Source organism: Ptychodera flava (assembly GCF_041260155.1).
Source record: "Ptychodera flava strain L36383 chromosome 3 unlocalized genomic scaffold, AS_Pfla_20210202 Scaffold_27__1_contigs__length_13241970_pilon, whole genome shotgun sequence".
NCBI lineage: Eukaryota > Metazoa > Hemichordata > Enteropneusta > Ptychoderidae > Ptychodera > Ptychodera flava.
Window position 1 is genome coordinate 2,479,414 of NW_027248281.1, and position 14,677 is coordinate 2,494,090.

Consider the following 14,677-nt stretch of genomic DNA (forward strand, 5'->3'; position numbering starts at 1 on the left):
TGGCCAGGCACGTGGTGTTGTACTTAACTTTTTGCGAGTCATTGATTGCTGAAGTACCTTGGCCATCGCATGTCATTGATAACTTCTACACCAGTGTTCATCTGGCCCATGAGCTGTATGTAGCAGGCACATTCCTTTGTGGCACTATGCGCAATAATTCTTCCCTTCCTGATGCCATAAAGATGGACAATAATGCAGAACGTGGAAAGTAAGATGGCAGATGTCAGATCCTTTGTCCTTATTTAGTTCTAGCAAAAATATCGGTGCGTGAAAGATGAAATCCTTCAACAGGCAGCGTATAGAGTGAAATAATTTACAATTCAAACTTATGACCTTCCCAAACAATGTAATGCAAGTACATGGGCTCACTGAGCAGATTCAATTCATCAGTATGGTCATACACAATCTCCAAATTGGTAACTTGTAGAAAACGTCTGCGTCAGTACACTGGAGTTTGCTTCAGAGATAAGTTGTAGGCTCGTCAAAAGACCATTTGCCCACTGCGCCACCACAAGAGGGCATCCTACGTACAGTGGCAAAATACTAATCAAATTTGTGCGGGTCCTCAGGCGTATCGATGTCTTTTTGCTTTTCAAAGTTATCAACCAAACGATAACTTTTTGGACTTAATATCTGCTAATAATACTACTGCTAGAATTGATTTTCAAGGTATTTTAATCTTACCAAGCGATGTCAGTGCAACTACCACTATCTTATTTGTGACATAAGTCAGTCCTGTTTCACATTCGACTCGTAGCTTGAATTGTGATTACATGTCATCGTAGAAAAATCAAAAAATAGTGTTGGGGCCACGTGATATTCCATACGGTTATCAATCTGCTACCGAAACATGCAATAATTATATGCATGGTAAAATCTGCTGGGACAATTTATGATTTACCGTTTAGCCGTCACATGAGTTATTGCTGCAAACGCCCAGACTTGTCAGGTGGTGAATATTTTCCCATACTTTGTTTCAATATAGTACGTTGCTTGTCGAGTTGTACAGGTATTAGAAACCAATGACGTGCATACGTCTAGCCATAACGCTAGGGGTTCATACTCAAACTTAATGGCAGTAGATGACTAAAACACGCGCAATACAAATGAAAGCACTTTCGTGAAGCGGTCGAAGTGGGGGTTGGCTCAATTTCTATGATAGTGCCGACATGCGACGTCATGGATGACACTTACCCGCCGTTCAAAAACTATTTTCAAATGTTGTTTCTTCTGAAAACTGCCTTCAGTTCAAAATTCCGAAAACCCAGTAAGCGATATATTGTCCTAGGAAGTTCAAATGGTAATCACCTGGTCGGATTTTTGAACTTTCGGAGAGGAGAGGACATGAGGTCAAATGCTACACCATATCAATTATTCATTACCTTGTAGATACAAGGAGTAGTTAAATAATAGACTGCAACCCGATGTTTATCTGACAAAAAACAAACCTACTCATATGACATAGAAAATACAGTTCATACTTTTTGATAAATTTGGTGAAATAAGATTGCATTTCAAAAACATAATATCGTTGACATTGAAGTCTGACCATACTGGTAAATATTTGCCCTATTATACGACATAACCAGTTGACGATCAAATGAAAGCGGCAGTTTACGAGCATCTGTCAATGACAGTGACACAAAAAGTGATCGGTGTAGGTCTATTAATTAACTGCCGCTCGTTCCTTGGTATAAGGCATTCAGGGCGACTCTATCAAAGCGCCACGTCAAATGACGCATGCAGTCATAAATACTTTGCGTCACTGGCCAAGAAGCAGAGCGTAAGTGTTTGAAGACGTTGCATTGTGTGTGATTTGGGTGCTGACAATTGGTGTGAGTAGAAAATTGCAACTTTATATTCTCTTTGAAAGCGTTCTCGTCACCTTGTAGCCTACAGCTCAAAGGCATATTCTGTCATAGATAGACTATGGATCACAAGGTTGTGGCCACCTCATGTGAAAACAACACATCGCTGTATTGTATATTTTACCCCTAAGAAACCAATGACATGTCGGCGGCCTTGCGCAAGGTGGACGTAACTCGAATTTTCTACATATATGCGGCTACATGGATATAAGATTTAGAAATTCAGTGCAATGAGCTGTTAAGCACGGACTGCAGAAAATAATAAGTATTAGCTGTTCAGCAAATATTGGTCGATTGCATTTTATTACATGCCTTGATTTGAGTGCAAATCACTGCATTGGTTTGAATTGGAACATCCGGGTAGTTAGCGGGCCGGTGAACGATGTACTGACCTGTTTCAATGGTTACCCAGTCCAGTGCAGCCCCTCGATGTTTTCGACGTCAATGTAGACTCCTGATGCTAGATGTAAAATATCCATGCGTGCACTGCTATTTTGACTTTTGTTTAAATCTGTCTGTTGCTGGTTAATAACGGTAAAATTGTTTGAAAATGCCCTGCATGTAACTAAATGTCATATAGCTTTAATTGCGAAGAGGTATGTAATAAAATATTGTTTTCTTGTAGCTAAATACTTTGTACTTCACCGGAGAATTATTTCTCTGGTTATTTCTCTACCCAGAGAAATAATTCCCCGGTGCAGTACAAAGTATTTAGCTAGAAGAATATAGTATGTCTGCATAGATGAGTCTGCATCAGAAATATTATTGCCTGAATACATAGGTTTATGTTCCCTCTCAGCAAGGAGACAACTTGCCCTCCTGGCGTCAGGCAAATTGAAATCTGCTCCCGGGCACGTGAATCCATGTATTCAGGCAATAATACATAATACTATAGGCCTTTGCATGAAGTGATGAACCCATAAGTTGGTCGTATTTAAACATGATTTTATTCATATCTCCGATCCGTATTCAATATATTCAATGTATAACAGCATGAAAATCATAAAATGACAAAATGGAAAGTGACTCATTTATTATATTTCCTGCTCAGAGGAGTTTTGCCTCCATCAACGAATTCTTGCATGTTTCATACTTGTGTCTGTAAGTGGGTGTTTTTGTTGATGTAACACAGACTGGTGTAGTCACCACGGATTAATTTGGTTCATTTCCGACATCTTGTGGTTCTACATAGGTATGCTCCAAGCCGTCGAGAGATTGAAGACAATCGCGATCCCTAAATTTGAAGTGTCTGTTTTTATATTGCTCTGTGTAAGAAGGCTGCGATAATGAGCAAAGTCGGTGAGTATTTGAATGTATAGATAATTGTATTTTAAAAACGAATTCACGGGTTTTCCAAGGAGTTTATAAGTCAATGAACTTTGACAATATCAGTATAGGAAACAATCGATATTTGTCTTGATTTGATCAACAACGAGTACAGTTTACAGTGAGTGCAATAACTATTCTAGTGATGTTGGCAGTGCACATTTGATGGGATGTTCTAGCCGATGATGCGATTGGTCTTCTACAAATGACAATTCTTTACGGTGTCAGTGCTCGTTTAACCTAAATAAAGCGATTTACAATACGGCTTCGATGACACGATTAAGTGGCACGGTTCTAGATCGAGGTGAACGAAAGATTAGTGTGTTGCAACATCCACAAATCGGTAATGTTGGTGAGCGAAGGCATTAGGGTTAAAGATAAAAACGCCGTCGCCGACAGTTGCTTCGAATTCTCCTTGCCTTTACCAGTGCATTATGTTGAAATATTGAAGCTAGACGTCTTATCAACGTTGCAATGGACAAATGTCATCATAATCAATTTAGATAATAGCCTGGATTGTCAATAAATCAGTTTACTTTTATTTTACATAACTCTTACCAAGGTATTTCATGTCAGTGAAAACAGTTTGTCCTGTTGCTATTATTGATATGAAATTAAAACTTGCCACGAAGCTAAAGGGAAATTTATATTCCAGCTTAAGACATCACTCTGACTCGTACTTTATTTTGCGTCTTAAATTTCACCCTCTCATTTCAGACGAGAAGCCTAAATGCGTTCCTCTATGTTACCCTGACAATTACTATTGGGACCAAAAAAAGGCAAAACTTGTTGAGAAGAAGAAGGCTCGAGGGCGACTAGTGGTGTGTGAGGACGCCTTGGACATATTACGCAAAATCGATGGGCCAATATGTCCCGTTGCTGTCACTGGTCCCGCTAGGTGTGGAAAATCATACATAGCAAGTCAGTTGATTGAACCAAGACCAGACTATTGTGTATTTCAAACATCTGCAAAGATGAAACCTCAAACGATGGGTTTGTACATTTCATGTATGTATGTATGTATGTATGTATGTATGTATGTATGTATGTATGTATGTATGTATGTATGTATGTATGTATGTATGTATGTATGTATGTATGTATGTATGTATGTATGTATGTATGTATGTATGTATGTATGTATGTATGTATGTATGTATGTATGTATGTATGTATGTATGTATGTATGTATGTATGTACGTACGTACGTACACGTACGTACGTACGAACGTACGTATGTATGTATGTATGTATGTATGTATGTATGTATGTATGTATGTATGTATATGTATGTATGTATGTATGTAAGTATGCATGCATGCATGCATGCATGCATGCATGCATGTATGTATGTATGTATGTATGTATGTATGTATGTATGTATGTATGTATGTATGTATGTATGTATGTATGTATGTATGTATGTATGTATGTACGTACGTACGTACACGTACGTACGTACGAACGTACGTATGTATGTATGTATGTATGTATGTATGTATGTAAGTATGCATGCATGCATGCATGCATGCATGCATGCATGCATGCATGTATGTATGTATGTATGTATGTATGTATGTATGTATGTATGTATGTATGTATGTATGTATGTATGTATGTATGTATGTATGTATGTATGTATGTATGTATGTATGTATGTATGTATGTAAACAAGTAGCGTCAGTCTAGTGAGATTTGTGAGAGGATACGGAGAGACATGACATGAAACGGAAGGGGTTGGCATTTTTTACCAAGATGAACATTTCAGGGACTGAATTATAGTGCAATTTCCATGGTACATGTCATAGCTGCGTTTGTACTTTATATATCGAAATATACAGATCAAAGTTCATTGGAAATTAAAGTTCATAGGAATTTAAATATTTATATGAATATCAAGTATTCTTGCCTTAATCTTAAAGGGATATGGATGAGTACAGACGTGTTTCAAAAGACTTTGTCGAATGGAACAGAAGTGACTGTCATTATCATGGACACAGAGGGACTTGATGCATACAACGCACACAAACATGATGACATGCTGATGTTTGCATTGATTGCCTTAATGTCATCTGTCTTGGTCTACAACAACAAAGGATCCGTTAGTGCAGAGGACATTAATAAGCTCAGGTAAAGGAACAATTGAGAGAGAGAGAGAGAGAGAGAGAGAGAGAGAGAGAGAGAGAGAGAGAGAGAGAGAGAGAGAGAGGTGTTCCAAAGATCAGAGAAAAACTAAAAGGGAAAGTGTGAATTAAATTGCCACATGATGATTGAAGTCTTCCTACGCTTGTCAATATATGTTATATGTATGGGAATCGCCTTTCTTGGAGTAACTGTTTGTTTAAGGCTTCTTATTGTCCACCCGGTTCCTTTCCTTTAATGACTTTTATATGAAGCCGTTATTACAAAGGAATTTTCTCTCCATGTTCTTGTCTTTTAAGCTGGCTAAATAAACTTAATGATGTCTTTTGTTGGACAGAAGATTATCAAAAGACAAGTACCCCGATTGAAAATAATTTTATCAGATTCTTTCCAAATTTCATATGGCTTCTTCGTGACGCTACCATGTCATTCGTGCTGACCAGACATGATGATGATGAGGAGGTTGACTTCAAACAGTATTTATTGGAAGAAGTAAGTCATGCACTATGAATGCAGAGGGACTCGACTCCAGAGTCTTGGTCAGTCTTTCTCTCTCTCTCTCTCTCTCTCTCTCTCTCTCTCTCTCTCTCTCTCTCTCTCTCTCTCTCTCTCTCTCCGTAGTTTTAATTTTTTCATTTTATCACTCAGGCACAACTGCCGAGTTGTGCCTGTGTGCGTGATATCTGTTTGAGATCATATTTTTCCTCGGTAAAATGATAAGTTTTATGATGAAGAAAACATATTTCAATATGTGGCATTCTATTTGCCTTAAATACTGAAAAAAAGATTGGAGGGATAAATGTAGTACGGTCGACGATACGAACTGACGACTTTCAGTGACACAACATACTATTTTTCGAACAAAGACGAGCTATTTCTTTTACTAAATTCTCAGGTATTGAAAATACAGAAGGAAAACGTATTGACCGAGGCAAAGGTAAAGGAAGCTAACGCTACTCGGAAAGCCTTGCTGAAATCGTTTCCCGTGTTTGGTGCGTTGACGCTTCCCATGCCATCGCTGGATAAGTCAGTGTTGAAAGACATGGACAGAGGAAAGAACCGAGGGCTATTAAACGAAAATTTCCTGAAAGGCGTCGACGATTTCATTATACATTGTGGTACACTTATGAAACCAAAGAAGGCCTGGCCATATGTTGGTAACATCAACGGAAATCGTAAGAATATTTCTGTTTACTAAGATCAATAGCCCTTAACAGTGGTAATGAATGTATGGTTTCGATCCTGAAAGAGAAAAATTGCCCTCTTTGATATATATACATTAATAGTACAGAATTACCTGATGATTTAGTGTAGCCTCGCTGTCAAACAAGGTACAGAAATTGCCATAATGCCAAGTTCGCTTCAAGAAGATTTGCTGATTAGCCTTGTCAATGATCCAGTCAATTTCAAAATATCACAAAAACCACATACCCGTATTTTTTAATTAATGGGTTCAAAATTGCACAGATGTCTTGATAGCCTAACATATGGCCAAGTAAAACGATGGTTGAGAAATTTCTTAGTTGGACCGTAGTTTATCCTACTTTCTGAAGAAGAACTGACTGCTCTGGTTTCCAAACAAGGATTGAAAATTGACGAAAGATATAATCAAAGGTGTATTGAACGTTTGCAGAAGTATTTCGACGCTTTTTTCATGCCGAACCACTCCAACATAATTGCGACAAGTTTTGTGTATGGTACGTTCTTATGTGTAGATAGACACTGATATATATATCTACATATTTCATCTTTTTCTAAGTACAATAAACCACGTGATTCTGCTCGAAATATTTGCTCCAAAATGCATTTGGTCGTTCGTTTGTTCGTTCTAATTGTCTGTCATTTGTCTCCATTAGAGTTCGCGAAAATGCTTCAGCAGTACGTTTCTGGGTTTTCGTCGACTAAATCCATCAACATACATGCAGTTGTCACAAGTGTGACAGATGCTCTGCTAAATGAAGTCGCAGAGCGGGTGTTTGATGACTACTGCAAGGCAATGGATGAGTACGCCAAAACAGCGCTCCCTTGTCAGCCCCACGAGATCATCAGAAAGCACAATAATTGCTTGTTAAGGCAATGAGGAAATTCAAAGAAGATTCAAAATACATAAATGATGCTGAACGCCTTAACAACTGCAAACAAGAACTACGGGTAACAATACAAATAATAATAATAATAATAATAAATGATAATGATTAGTCGTAGTAGTAGTAGTACTAGTAGTAGTAGTAGTAGAAAGTGATTTTTGGTCAATGTTGCTCGCCCTCAGTTAAAAAGATTGCGAGCGTTTGAGCGATGGTCTTCTCTACTGTAGTACAAAGGCAATTTAATGACATTATGAAAGTGAATTTCGAAAATTAACGAGAAACATAGTGAACTCTGCGAAAATGTTTGAGATTAAATATTCGTGACAATCAACCTGTTATATTTCGATCAAATATTATACCTAATGCTTTCTACATGATGACAGAAATGACAAGCTTGCAATAGAGGCTAAATATTGAAGATTTCAGGTTATTTTCGTCGTGATTCTCTCATAACCATTGCTGTGTTCATTTGTTGACCACAACCATGGATCAATAGACGCTAGAGCTCTGCAAGTGTTCTGTCTTTAGGTTTTCATAAACAGTAGTAGTTATTTTCACTGTGGTATATGTATCCAATTGTATCACTGAATAATAATGCCGGTATATACGTTTATTTTGATCCTCAAGGCAAAAACAGCAAAATACAGTGAAGACGGTAGTACTTGTGTTGGCGGTCATCTGCACAAAATACTGAAACAAAATGAAACGGAATCAGCGAAATTTTGTACGGATCTTGCGAAGACGTTGGCAACAGAGCTCGACGACCCTCAGCCAGGCCTAAGTCGCACGCGACATTACTCTACTGGTTCAAAAAAGAACTATATCAACGAGCAGTACATGGAGAGAGCTCGTGGTCCACAAAAATTACATGTATATAAAACCGTACTGGCCAAGGTGAGGGAATGATAGTTTTCCCTTTTTATGTTTTTATTTGCTTCGTTGTTGTACTACTTTCGATAATTCCGTGAATAGAAATAAGCTTATGCCTCCCACGAACACCAAAAATGATGTTGGCTAATCTAAAAGAGACGGATCAAAGACTGGCCCCTGTTGCCTGACATTTCCGAGCTGAAGGCCACCGAACATTGTCAGAACGGCATTTCCTACAGTCATTGCATAGTAATTTATACAACAAGCACGATTTGGGACTAATTTGGGATGGTTCTGTCAGTTGTTCAAATTTATCAAAAAGTGTTAGGTGCCCACATAGCTTAAAGTCGCAACATAGTACAAATACTCATAAAAACAAGTTTATTGCAAAGATGGAAAAGTACATAAGCGTAAATTGTACACTACTACCATAACCAATTATCCCAAATTAGTTTCAATCGTGTTTACATAATACAGTTATTGCAAGCACCTTACTTGTAAAATTTAGTGGCAATGTCACATCACTTCCCTTATATCCAACAAAAACACAACTGATCTCTCGCATAGGCAAATTGGCTTTTATGCAGCAAAACATCGTTACTTACTGATCTTTTATTGAAGCTTTCAGCACTATGTTCAAGTAACGTAAACAACTATACTAGCCAAATCGCTATAACAACATCCGATACCGAGGCGACATTTCCGGTTTCTTTTTTGAACGAGTAAATTCCTTTCCAGGAGATTGATCAGATCGCTAAATACAGAAACCCATCCAGTGATTCGGACAAAGTAGAAAAGGAAACGGAAGAAACAAAAGATGCCCAGGAAGAAGGCGAACATTTGCCCGAAGACATAGCGGCAAAAGAAGATATTGTAAGTTGAAGGTTTAATCTGAAATGTATGAATAAAGATAAACAATAAAGATAAGAGTGTTTGATGTATGAAGGAAAAAAGTATATGCACTTGCTGAAGTTGAAATGCAGTATTAAGCCGCTCGAGAAGTGTATCAGTTCACTCTGCTTCACGTTGTATATTTTATTTCAAAGGAAAAAGAGGAAAGCGAAAAGCAGATACGTTCCATGAAGACTCTAGAGGAGGAAGAAATGGTAAGTATGGAAATGCTCATGGAAATTATGCTTCTTTCATATCCTAAAGGATTAAGTCTTTAGGATTAGAAACTCTATCCCATCTTACTGAGAGTCGTGTCATAGCTACCTGTGCTCGTCTCGTATGTTCCCGTACATTTAAATTCAATTAAAAAAGGAGCTGATATGTAAAAGCAACATGGTTGTTGTAATACGTCAGTGCTTGATTCGCTCGTAGTAGTGATACGTCTGTACATGATTCGCTCGTAATGATGATGAAGCGAACTCAATTGCAAGTCCGAAACAACGGGGGAGAGAGAGAGAGAGAGAGAGAGAGAGAGCGCCATTCTCTAACTGAACCTTTGCATCTAACGAAAACAGCGCAAGATAAGAAATGAGGATTTTGCCAACCAACAAGATCAATTGCAGGCTGATTTCTTGGAGACAATTGCTACTTTAAAGACCCAAATTACAACAATTGGTTCAACGCATGGCGACTTGGTTAGGGATTTACAACTTCTCTTTGCTCAACTTGAAGAGGAAAACAAGGAAAAGAAAGAAGTGTTGAATAGAAAAAGAGAAGAAATGGTACGTTGATACTCCGATGGTATTGTAAAAGGGAAAACATAAAAAAGCTTGCATTTATTGTTATAGTTCATTACAAGTTGAATTTCTTCGTCGTTAAAGACCTCTTTTGTATCATTTTATCGAACCCTGTAACATTAAAAAGACATTACTTATGACTTTAAAACATAATTACTATATCGATAGATTTACAAGACTAGAAATACAATCAATGAACATAAATTAATAGAGTAGAAAAGGGTTTTTAGATGATGCGAAATGTTATAATTTGGTATATTTTTTAAGATCATCAAAATGTACAAATTCTTGTTTTACATCAGAGAATTATCTTTTTGCATTACATGCCAGTTGTCCATGTTGGTAATCATTTGTCCTTGACGGAAACTTAGCGGGCGTGATTCACTTTGAGTTGTAACAATGTAGCAAAAATAATATGTCTGTGTCAGTAGTCTAAGTTATTGTAAAGTACTACTTAACAATCTTTGTGTGATTTCTCCCGATATCAACCTCCTTTAACGAATAGGTTTTATTCATGTTTTGATTTTACATTTTAAAGTAAATTTATCCGTGTCTGCTGCACAAAATGTTATTTTTATCTTTTCTAGCGATTTCATCGATTGTATAATCTATTCTAAAGTATTATCTCATATTTAACTCCCCATCAGATGTTTATTAGGCAGATTTTTAGCAATCTTTGTGTTATGGTACTATGGCGCGACACGCAATGCATTTCTTTAAAAACATCCATGTTGCAATGTTAACGTTGTCAGACAAATTTGCAGATAAAAGGCCCGCAATCTTCAAGGTTGAACCCCTTGAATAATGAACTAATATTTCCGCCATTATACTGTAACTAAGATTATTATTCATTTTTAATCACAATCTCTTTATTTACAAACAGCTGTATCTCTGGCAGACAGGGAAATGTATTTCTCTTATCAAATAAGAAATTACCATCAAGAATCGAAACCCAGAAATATCGCTCAGCGCATTTGTTTAACTTTACAATCGTTGCTTTGTTATGGCAAGCAACACTACATTAAGTGCGATGATATTCATTATATTATGTTACTTTATTTTACAAACAGTTTTGATTATAAACAATGGCAATGTGGTGTTTGTAAAAAGCACAAAATGGTATCTTGTCAAATTATGGAATTCTATATACAAGTATGCATTTTTGGTAAGCCAGAGAGATTTGTACAGCACTCTTGAGTTTGATTCCATAGCATTATTACACCTTAGACGTCGGAAGGTATTTCGCTACTGTCAGAGGCTCAGCTCTGATTTAGGTTTAGCTCAGTACATCAAGTGTCCACTATTGTTATGTGCTTTGTTAATGAAAGCATATTTATTTATTAGTTTTTTTGATGTAAATTTTACTATGTGAGACAATACACCTATGCTGCCCTAAATGACCTCGTGTCAATCAAAATAGTTCAAGGCCGTCTATTCGTAGGCGTTTTTTCAGAAGCATCATTGGTTTAACTATCAGTGTTTTCCCATATTTATTACAACGCTATATCGTCAGTTTCGGTAAACTTAGTCTTGTCAGGCTTTGCTTAACTTAGGTAATTTTCTTTCTCTGTTAAATGTCAATTTTGTGTTTTGTTCACTGTCGTTTGAAAGACGTGTATTATTTTGGACGGCAGTGGAATTAAGTCCTAGGACTTTTCTGCATTATCCATGCAAAAATAGCTTTGATCGTGAGTTTTTTTATATCTTTGCTATTGTTGATCTTTGTTCGTAGTAGTTTTACTTTTATGTTTACTGTTTGTGCGAAATAAATGAATAAATAAATAAACAATAAATAAATAAACAAATAAATACATACATAAGTAATAAATAAATGAATAAATAAGAAATAAATAAATCATTAAGAAACGTTCTAGTCACCAGTAAGCAGCGTTCTTGTTGTCATTACTGTTTCTAGCAATGCTGGAACGATTATTGCAATTAAACAATAATTAGTTTTACCTATAACGGATTCCTATTGAAGAAGTTTTAATAAAATATATATCCACTTTGAGAAGAGGAAATATGCTAAACTTAAATACGATGTTAACGGAGAGAAAAATACAACAAGCTGTCAGCTCTCGGTAAAATGCACAATAAATGAACTGCAGTTGTGTTTGAATATTTCAGAGAGAGACAGAGAGACAGGGAGGCAGAGAGAAGGGGGTTTCTGTAAACGTACTGTGCTGTAGAGATGGGTGGGGCACAGAAAGTCGGCAATTCATCTGCATTTTATATCACAAAGGATCACAAGACCCGTAATCATTGAAAGTTAACCAAAGGTTAGGTCATAGTCCGAACTTTTCAACCTCCCCAAGGCAACGCTTCGTTTACACAGCAATACAAACACATCATACAATACACAACGATGGAAACATGTGCGCCTGTGAAAATGCCCATAGCTCTTAGTTCAACAAGAAAACAACAAACGCTCATTTATTCTAGGGTTTGACCATATTTTTACTTTTTTGTGAAATAGTAGTCCATACAGGACCTAACAGTTATCGTTGAAAACAGCAAACTTTTCTGAAATAAATGCTCGTTTTCCAGGGTTTTTATTCAACAAGGTCTCTGGAAAGTTAGTTTGTAATCAGGTAAAATTAATCATAGTCGCAAATTTATGGTGTTCACGGTTATGTCTCTGATTTCAAGGTTATCTGTCAATAAGACATAAACAGCATTATTGAAGAATGTCAATACGTATATGTAACCAAATTTTAATTTTTAAGTGGACTCCTACCTTAACGAGCTGTGATTTTTTGAATTACATCAATTTTATAAACACAGAAAGGCAAGAATCATGTGATCAAAGAAACACGTTTGTCACTCTTAGCGTCATTTTATCGCATGGGAAGCTACAAATCTAGTAGACACTTAGGTTGATTTATAAAACAGGTGATTTGTATATTTAACTCTCATACAACAATCATCTTGGCGTTGACAACAAGGTTTTTGTGTCCTAAATACACATAGATAGCAGTCTTGATGTTGGTGGAATAGCCTACTGCGTAAAAGTTTATTGGAACCGATGATGTGTCTTTTGATCAATGTATCTTTGTCACAGGTTTCTGATGCATACTAAATGCAGTTAGTATACGACAAAGGTAAATCAACAGGTATCGTAAAGTCGGTGACCATTGCATTGTTATTTTATCAACATGTTTGTGTCCCAGGCTATTTAATACAGAGGAGTGTCCACACAGTTTGGATAGAACATATAAATAGCTAGGAATGTAAATAAATGCGCACCTGTCATGCTCATCTGCCCTACGTTGTGTGTGTGATGAGTGTTTTAATATCCCGGAGAGAATATAAAATGGAAAATTAAGAAAAACGAGAATGTGATGTATAAAATGTAAATTTTCCAGAAAATGGTCATCTTCGAAGAAGATTATGTTGACTTTTACAATTTTTTGAAAATCTGTTAGAAGAGAAGAAAATGGTAAGCCTCAAAATCCAAACGAATGCAAATGACGTAACGGACAGGAACATTGTAATTTGTACCGGGACAAAAAAAAGAAGAAGAAAACTTCCATTTTCAGGCTCTTTCAACAATGACAGACAGTTGCATGAAATGTCCTGTCCTGCTAATGAAAGAAAACTTGCTTGCTAGTCCGAACGTCCACTGCCTGTCTGAAATAAAAATTCCCAACCGCCGACATTTTGCTTACAAATAGCTTTTTTGCATAAACGGTTTCTCTTTTGACAGTCCATGTTGCACTTCATGAGGAGATAACTTGGCGTGGGTCTCTTCGATTCAACCTGCTTGCACTTTGAGGCCATCGACATGCTGGTATGGTCGCCCATTATTTCCATCGCCGCTCAATTCTTGACCACGGTGAGAGAGCCTTTGAAAAATAATTTGCATATGGATAGCTCTTTCAACGTGTCCTCAATTCATGACATGTGGAGATCACTGGGGTGTGTAAAACTCTCCAGTGCCTTGCAAAGTGGTCACAAACAAATTGAAATTCAATATCACAAATTAATAAGCGATAAAGTAATTATTTTTTCGTACAAACTATCATTCACTCAACTCAAGCATACTATATAGCAATAACCATGTGAGTCGGGGATGTCATGGTGTATTTTGTGGGGCGGAACGTATATAAAACTTTTCTGTCTATTTTCACTTTCTCTTTACACTCACTTGAAATGTCTAGTTCTTGCAGATTAACAGAGTCCTATCTTAAAGGATATTTTTTTGTTTTTTGTTTTGTTTTTGCATTGTTAATTTGGTCTCCGATGTGCCCAAGAGTATCACAATACAACACAAAAGAATCTGTTTGAGTTGAATGATTATCTTTCAGACAAACCTCAACCAGTCTTTTTGTTTCTTTCTCAGTCCTGGGTGGCAATTTCGCTGAACCAGTGTTTCGGTATAGAGGTGTGTGATTGTTAGACAAGGTTATCGAACTCTGTTTACGTGTATTGGTATCATGTAACTCGACAATGATTATCTTTAACTTCTGCCGATACTTTCTTTGTCATCATCAAATGTACAAACACGGTTCAACGAGCATAATTTGTGATCACTATCACTTATTACCTTCAATTTACTATCTTATGAAATTCAAAACGGCTGGTATATCTTGTGTGAAGTCAGAGAATATATGTGTTGGATTTTCAGAAACATGACGATATAACTTCTTTTACTATACAAGCAGCAAACAAAAATTCAAATATCTAAAACTATCTC

General features: G+C 36.7%; 1 protein-coding gene across 3 annotated transcripts; it reads left to right on the plus strand.

Annotated features, from left to right (window-relative positions):
* The first annotated feature begins 1,633 nt into the window (after positions 1–1,633).
* Positions 1,634–13,247, plus strand: LOC139126337 (guanylate-binding protein 5-like). Of its 3 annotated transcripts, none has more exons than XR_011550539.1 (11): positions 1,634–1,783; positions 3,061–3,167; positions 3,912–4,187; positions 5,117–5,324; positions 5,636–5,828; positions 6,232–6,511; positions 7,193–7,487; positions 8,051–8,317; positions 9,032–9,166; positions 9,340–9,399; positions 9,760–13,246. XR_011550539.1 is itself a non-coding variant. In XM_070692407.1 (8 exons), the coding sequence occupies exons 1-8, from the start codon at positions 3,155–3,157 to the stop codon at positions 9,973–9,975; spliced, it is 1,368 nt and encodes a 455-aa protein (XP_070548508.1). In that variant the 5' UTR covers positions 3,061–3,154; the 3' UTR covers positions 9,976–10,049. The 3 variants fall into 3 exon arrangements, 1 of the variants encoding a protein (XP_070548508.1); XR_011550538.1 differs by having other exon boundaries at positions 1,754–1,835; positions 9,760–13,247; XM_070692407.1 differs by lacking the exons at positions 1,634–1,783; positions 6,232–6,511; positions 7,193–7,487 and having other exon boundaries at positions 9,760–10,049.
* Positions 13,248–14,677: the final 1,430 nt, after the last annotated feature.